The sequence below is a fragment of the Dromiciops gliroides genome, chromosome 4 (genome assembly GCF_019393635.1).
Source record: "Dromiciops gliroides isolate mDroGli1 chromosome 4, mDroGli1.pri, whole genome shotgun sequence".
NCBI classification, from domain to species: domain Eukaryota; kingdom Metazoa; phylum Chordata; class Mammalia; order Microbiotheria; family Microbiotheriidae; genus Dromiciops; species Dromiciops gliroides.
Window position 1 is genome coordinate 111325296 of NC_057864.1, and position 8086 is coordinate 111333381.

The 8086-nt window shown below is 40.3% G+C and overlaps 1 protein-coding gene across 3 annotated transcripts in view; it reads right to left on the reverse strand.

The window, feature by feature from the left end:
* Positions 1-8086, reverse strand: part of KCNH1 (potassium voltage-gated channel subfamily H member 1) — a 548878-nt gene that overhangs the window by 384306 nt on the left and 156486 nt on the right. For all 3 annotated transcript variants that reach the window (XM_044004835.1, XM_044004833.1, XM_044004834.1), the window contains exon 7: positions 1772-2201. In XM_044004835.1, coding sequence (XP_043860770.1) covers positions 1772-2201 — 430 coding nt within the window. The remainder of the gene's footprint in view (positions 1-1771; positions 2202-8086) is intronic.

Genomic DNA, 8086 nt, shown 5'->3' on the forward strand with positions numbered 1-8086 from the left:
TCCATTTCCCTTACTCTGGGAGAGATGAGAAAGAAGAAAGGCAGCTGCTCAGAAGCGTCATCAACTAAATGACTGATACACAACAGGATACATCCTTGTTCATATCAGATTGTCTGGTGGGAAACCAAACCTTTTAATCTACACACAGGCTATCAGCACATATCCACTCCCTTTTCCCAGTCTTTGACACTTCCACATTCCTCCTCTCTTCAGGCTAGGGAATGCTGGGAAGCTTTCTTGGATTAGCTGAGCCTATTTTCTCCTCCCAACACAATCCCTGACTGACTCTATTTCATTGGCATATTTCTCTACTTAAAATAATGACATATCAATCAATGAGCACATGCTTGTTCTTTCCTATTAGAGAACAGGATTGTCCCCCAAGGGGTAGGGATCCCTCTAATCTATAACTCTAAGCCCCAACAAGAATCAAGAAAATGTTGTGAGGACTGCTTTATAAATAGGTGTTATTAAGCCCAAAGTCGTTTCTGAAGAACAAGGGTCTTAAATCCTTTTTATGCTACATGAGAAAACACCTCCGAGTTCTAATTAAGTTGAACCAATTAGCCACCCACAGATGCTTAGCTCTGCTTCCCATGGTCAGGCAATCATCTCTATTAAAACCCGTTTTGAAGTAAGGCATAAACTCAAAAGCATCTCTGGCACTGGCTTCCCACAAATCAATTACCCCTTTAGACACTTTCTGTAACTACTCTGAAGCCAATGCTTCTTCAGCCTCCTAAACCAGTGAAAGGTTTTAGGATTGAGCTAGCTGCAAAAGGCTCATCAGCAATCTCTGCTGAGCAGGCAATCAAAAACAGGAGGTGAAAAGAGGTGTAAACAGATGTAAGGGAGAGTTTGGAGTAAAATCCATTCACTGGGGGCAGCTAGGTGGCACAGTGGATGGAGCACCGGCCCTGGAGTCAGGAGTACCTGGGTTCAAATCTGCCCTCAGACACTTAACACTAGCTGTGTGACCCTGGGCAAGTCACTTAACCCCAATTGCCTCACTTAAAAAAAAAAAAATCCATTCACTGCCCACTATAGGACGTGAGTGGTATAGCTAGCTGGATTTTCTCAAGCAAACACTGAGTCCAAGGTTTCCATGAAATGCTGCTTTTACTATTCAGTTTTTCTCAGGTTGGCTGAGCTATTTACTAGCAAGTCCCCCACTTGAGAATAATGAATCAAATGGGAAGTCTTTATAGCCAGAGAGCTCCTATTTTCCAAAGGTTTTCACCAAAGTACTTTCCATACCCACACTCTACCAGAGCAGTTCTTTCCTAGTTCACTGTGGACTCAAACCAATCTGCCATGTAGACCCCAGAAACCATGTCGACTGCCTGATGAGACTCATTAAGTGTTGCTATAGTGGGATATTTTACAAATGACACTCCGATGTCACAGACGCACGTCCCAATTAGAGCCATTTCCACTCTTTCCACAAACTTCCTTGCAGTCAAAATCCAATCATGAGAAATGGTTGCTTCCCCTCTGTGGGGTGATAGTAATCGTAATGTAAAGAACAACAGCTGGACAATTAATTAGAATTCAAACTTCCTCATCAAATGTTAGGGCTGTTCTTCAATCTCTCCATGTTTATTAGTCAATATGATACTTCTCAGCTCAACATCAGGTTTTTCTCCAATGTGCCCTTTTCTTACTAGTACAAAAACACATTTTTCTTGCCACCCCAGCCAGAGCCCTGTGTCCATTAATCAGAAGGCGTGACCAAACATTAAATGATAAACAGAGCACCTCTGGTACTTACAGCCAATCATCATTATAGCAACTGCAAAGATCTTCTCTATGTCTGTGGAGGGGGCAATGTTCCCGAATCCCACGCTGGTGAGGCTGGTCATGGTGAAATACAAGGAAGAGATGTAGACAGAATTCTTACTTGGGCCACCTTCCCACTTGCCCAGGCCAGACACATTGAACTGGTAAGGTGTCCCAGCATCCATAGCCAGCTGGTAGAGCCAGCTGTTGTTGCGGATCATTTTTGTGTCCTCGTCAAAGATCTCATAGTCCCCGATGCTATACCAGATACAGGCCATCCAGTGGGCTGCCAGTCCAAACACACACACCAGCAGGACAAGGACTGCAGCTCCATACTCAATATAGTGATCCAACTTGCGGGCCACTCGTCCCAGGCGTAGGAGTCGAACAACTTTTAGTGAGCTAAACAGGCTGCTGATTCCCTGTGGAAGAAGCAACAAGCAGTGTGAAAAACGCATAAAGCAATAATTCTTCCTGTGAAACCATGGTTTCCCACATTAAGAATTCTTCCCCTGTGTGACCCTGGGCAAGTCACTTAACCCTCATTTCCCTGTCAAAAATAAAATAAAATAAAATAAAAATAATGCTTCCTGTAGATGTCCAACTGGGTGGGCATCCCATTCCATATCAGGCATCTTCAATGTGTCTTTGTGTCTAAAGACAAAAAAAAAAGCAGTTCCTGAACTCAAAGACCTTAAATTCTATGGGGAATGCTGAAAGGGAAAAAGTTCTGAAGTCTTCTTTCTGATAGAGTCAAAAATTCTGGGAAAGGCACACTATAGCTAGCAAGCTCTGGCTCCCATCTTTACTAGAAACCAGGTTGGACCTTAATGTCAAGTAACCACAACCCAGTCACCAGTCATGGAATACTAAAAGAGACATCTCTGAAGAAATTAGCTAAGTCCTCTATTTCAGAAGGTAGGTGAATGTCTAAGTTTCAGAGACAAAGACCTATTCTACAAATAACTTTCCATCTCCCAAATGAGCGCTAGATAGATTATAGAAGCATTATGGGGGGGAAAAAAGGTACAAACCAACTATGCTAAAATACACTCACTCACCATTGCCACTTTGAGCTCCTCACTTTTCATCTCTCCACTTCAAAAACCTATCAGTGTTTTGCACATAGTAGGTACTTTAAAATGTTTATCAAATTAAAGTTATGTGTAAGAATAAAGGGATTATCTCCTGTATAAAGATCATCATTCCTTTGTCAAAAAGCAAATAGCCCAAGCTAAAATGTACTTTGCCCTGTAGAAGGGCAAGTCTCCACAATTCCAAATATCTACTGTGACTCCCTCTCTGCCAGAGGTCAGTTTAACTCAGAAGCAGTATGCAAACATACAAATGTTTTTCCTCCTGTCTATATGTTTGATATCTATTGAACCTTGTAAATAAATTTATATGTGTGTATACACACGCTAATGTGAAAATATATTTAATATGATTTTACTGTATAACCTAAATATGTAAGTATATACACACACATACATGTGTATATATTCATATATATGTATATGTATGTGTGTATATATACACACAAGTTTTATATTGTGTGTGTACATACATTTACATACATTTGCACATACATACACACACACACACATATATATATATTATATACATACACAAACACACAAGTTACTTCAATAGAAGTTTTTGTTCCTCTTTTAAAACAACAGCAGCAGCAACAGCCCCCTAGAGGTGAGCTTGCTGGTCAGAGGGCTGAAAGTATACTACTGTGCTTGTCAGTTATCCACTGTCACTTGTCCTACCTAAACTTATAGGTAAATAATTGCTGTTTGAGTTCTGTGGGATGACACATTCAAGGCCAGTTCCCTCTTTCCTCCTTATCATCTCCTTATGTCTACTCCAAGTACTCACCTTCTCTCTACACCTCCTAATTAAAACCTCTTTTTAAAAGGAACTGAAGTCCTCCTTCCTTCCTTTGGATATATATAAATTAGTAATTGATAAGGCTTAATACCTCTCTTGGTAAACTCTGCATTTTAATGGAGTCTAATACCAAAGTAAACAGTGTCTAATTTTAGAATTTCATGTATCTAGCTGGGGAGAGGAGGTGTTTGAGGAAGCAGTGCTGGGAAGGAGGAGCGGTTCTTTGCAGACCTGAAATTATACCATTTAAGCAGCCTCTTATCCTTGCTTTTCTCATCTGCAAAATGAGGATCTTAGATAAAGTGGTCGCTAAGATCCCTTCTACCTTTTATGTTCCATGAGCACCATCACTGTATGGTTTTGGGTCTTTGTTTGGGTTTGGTTTGGGTCTGGATCTGGATCCGGAATTTCACTGGTGTTAACAAGAATTCCAAAATGGACCCTGCTGTGCAGCTTATGGCCTTGGAGTGTTGCCAGAAGCAAGAAGAGATTTAAGGGCTTGCCCACAGTCACACAGCCAACAGGTGTCAGTCAAGATTTTCATCTTTCCCCAATTCGAGGTTGACTCTCTTGTGTGTACTTCCCTGTGCAAATGTTTTGTGTGTTTCCAGGCCAGAGCTCAGCCCCTCACCTGCAGTACTGACTTAATAGAGGACTGTGCTGGAACTCTAACTATTTCTATAAAGCAGACACAGAGAAAACCTTTTAGAGCAGTAATTCTCTGAAATATAAGTAAGAATTTTGTGGCCTGGGGCAACGCCAGCCAGTGATTTGGGCTCACACATCTCTCTCTTTAAATGTTATATCACCTTCTTACCCTCATGATGTTATTAATCTTGGTGTATCCCAATACCCTAATGATGGTACAGCTGTCTCATGTATTCCTTTTTACCACATTAACAGCTGGAACTCTAGCTATTTAAAAAGCATTATTAGTTATGAACACAATTTTGTTCACACATCTTTTGAAATACAGTGGCCCTTGTAAATGAAAGGCAATATTATCCATGCTTTTCCCCCTCTCAGAATACTAAAAATATTTCTACAGAGAATATCGCCATATGCCAGAGAAACACATTCCCCCTAGGGCTTCTTTAAAAGAATCTACATTCCCCCTTCAAGTAATTCCAGAGAGTTCTCTGCCACAACTTTTGTAATATGAAGTACCCAGAATTCCAGATGGGGGTGAACAGAAGGGAAAAGTTATAACAATCAATCAATTACTGAAATCAGAAGATTTACAGCTGGAAGTTACCTCAATGTCAGTTAGTCCATGGCACTCATTTAATAGAAGTAGACTAGTAATAGGAAAAGTTTCCTAAAATTACATAGTGAACCCCCCCAAAAATTACATAGTAAATAAGAAGTAAAGCCTGCATTGGAACCCAGGCTCGTTGAGCCCAGATCTGGAGCTCTCTTCATTATACCAAGTTACCTCTGAAAAAATAAACATTTGAGAGAAAGGCTTTTGGAACTCCAATAATCCCACCTGAGTCTGTAACTAAAGAGGGGCAGATATTTGTGTAGTATTTGGTTTACGGGATTAGTTGGATAGGCTAGGAGCCGGGTCATCCATAGGTAGGGTCAAAAGAAAATAGATAATGACCTCTTCAATTTATGCAGTGGTCTTGCCTCTCTCAAGTGAAAAGTCTTCAGAGGTTTTTGGTCAGATTATAGAGTCACAGGTAAGAACACACATATGGAGTATTTGAAAATAAAGAATATGGGGGCAGCTAGGTGGCACAATAGATAAAGCACTGGCCCTGGATTCAGGAGGACACGAGTGCAAATCCAGCCTCAGACACTTGACACTTACTAGCTGTGTGACCCTGAGCAAGTCACTTAACCCTCATTGCCCCACCCAAAAAAAGAAAAGAAAAAAGGAAAAGAATATTGCCTAGTCTTTTATATTTTGAGTGGTTCCCTCAAAACATGGGGTAACCACTAGTACACAATAATACCTGGATAGAGTAAATTCCGCAGGTAACATCTAGAATAAGGAATTCCATGACAAGATGCATGACTCAGTAGAGAGTGCACTAGGTTTGGAATCAGTAGGACCTGAGTTCAAATACCACTTCAAACATCTATCAGTCAGGTGACCTTGGACAAGGCACTTAATTGCCCTGTGCCTCAGATTCTTCATATGGAGGGAAACAGAGGGAAAGTTGATCAAACAGTCACCAATCAATCAACAAGTATTAATTAATGGAGCAGCTAGGTGGTGCAGAGGATAGAGTGCCAGGCCTAAAGTCAGAAAGACTCATCTTTGTGAGTTCAAATCTGACCTTACTATCTACGTATGACCCTAGGCAAGTCGCTTAACTCTGTTTGCCTCAGTTCCTCATCTGTAAAATGAGCTGGAGAATGAAATGTCAAACCATTCCAGTATGTTTGCCAAAAAAATACAGTCAAAGACTTGGATATTATTAAAATAAATGAACAACAAAATTCATTAATCATCTACTGTGTTCCAGGTACTGTGATAAGCACTGAGAATACAAGCACAAAGAATGAAATAATTCATATGAACTTATAGGAAGGAAGACAAATACATAAAATACATATAAACAGCAGAAAGTGAAGAAATATAAATATAATAATAACAAGCATTTATATGGTCTTTTTTTTTTAAGTGAGGCATTTGGGGTTAAGTGACTTGCCCAGAGTCACACAGCTAGTAAGTGTTAGGTGTCTGAGGCCGGATTTGAACTCAGGTACTCCTGACTCCAGGGCCGGTGCTCTATCCACTGTGCCACCTAGCTGCCCCTGTATAGTCTTTAAAAACTGCAAAGTGATTAACTCATGTTAAGTCATTCTATACTCTCAACAGATCTGTGAGGTTGGTGCTATTACTATCCTAATTTGACAGATGAATAAACTGAGGCACTGAGAAATTAAGTGACTTATCCAGAGTCACACAGCTAGAATGTGTTCTGAAGCAAGTTTGGAACGCAGGTCTTCCTGACTCTAAGAGCTGCATTCTAGCCCCTGCCATCAGGAAGAGTGCCCCAAGAAAGTAGGAGGGAGGGCACCAGCAGTTGGGGGGAATCAGCAAAACCTTCATGCAGATGATGGTGCTCAAACTGTGTCTTAAAAGAAAAATAGGAACAGACTGAGGCAGAATTGAGGGACTTTGAGGGAGGGCATTCCAGGCATGCAGGACAGCAGATACAAAGGCACAGACAGAGAGGGGTTGTCAACTATGAGAAATGGAGAGGGCAGTTTGGCTGAATCACAGAGTATAGGAGGAAGAGTAATGTCTAATAAGGCTAGAAAGAAAGATTAGGAAGAGCTTTCAAATCAAAACAGAGGAATTTCTACTTTATCCACAAGACAATAGGAGGTCACTAGAATTGATTAAGTAGATGAGATCATATGGACAGATCTGAAATAAGGAAAATTACTTGGATGAAGTTTATAAAAGGGAGAATATGTGAGGCTAGGAGACCAACTGGGATACCACTATGATCATCTAAAAGAGGTGATAGGGTCCTGACCAAAGGTAGGAGTTGTGTGAACAGAGAGAATGATTCAGATGTGAGAGATGTGAAGGTGGAAATAGCAAGATTTAGCAATTGACTAGATCCACGGGATGATGGACAGTGAGTGAAGAGTACAAGATAAAGCCAAGGTTAAGAACCTGGGAGACTGAGAGAATGTTAGTGCCTTCAAGAGAAATTAGGAAGCTTGAACAAAGGGAGGAGGGAAACCAAAGGAGAATGGTACAGGTACTTTTCACTTTACGTAAGTGGGCCATTATGCAGACTTTACATAAATTGATTTTACTTAATGTGAATTTGCCCCTTTCCAACCACTTCTCTTAGTCTACCTAATCAAGGCATACACACAAAATATCTTTATGTGTCATAAAATGCACTAAAATGCAAACATATTAAATACTATACCATGATAATAAACAGAATTATGAAAGGAAATGTAAAGTTAACATAGGTGTGCTATATGTTACCCCCTCCCCACCCACTGCACCCAGCCTTCATAACTGGAGGTTGGCTGTGCAACTTTTTTTCTGAAGCAATCCAGAGATGTTTGGACGGTGGCTCTTTTTTCTCTTGTATATCTGACAATAGCAAGCAATATTATCTTCAACCAGTCTTCAAACTTTTAACAATCTTGAAGCCTTTGGATCTATCTTTTCAATACAAGAAAAAAAAAAACTCAAATGATGAAATGCTTCTTCCAACTGTTTCATTGTGAACCTTTTTGGTTTGACCCCAGGTTCCAAAGCTTCCCTTTCTTCTTCTTGCAATCTCTACAGCTAGCAACTCAATCAGATCCTCATTCAGAATCCTCCCTCATTCATATTTCTTTCAGAATTCTTTACGTAAAGTTGAATTTGTGTAATGCAAATTTACATAAAGCAAGAACAGTTTGTATCATAAAAATCCAA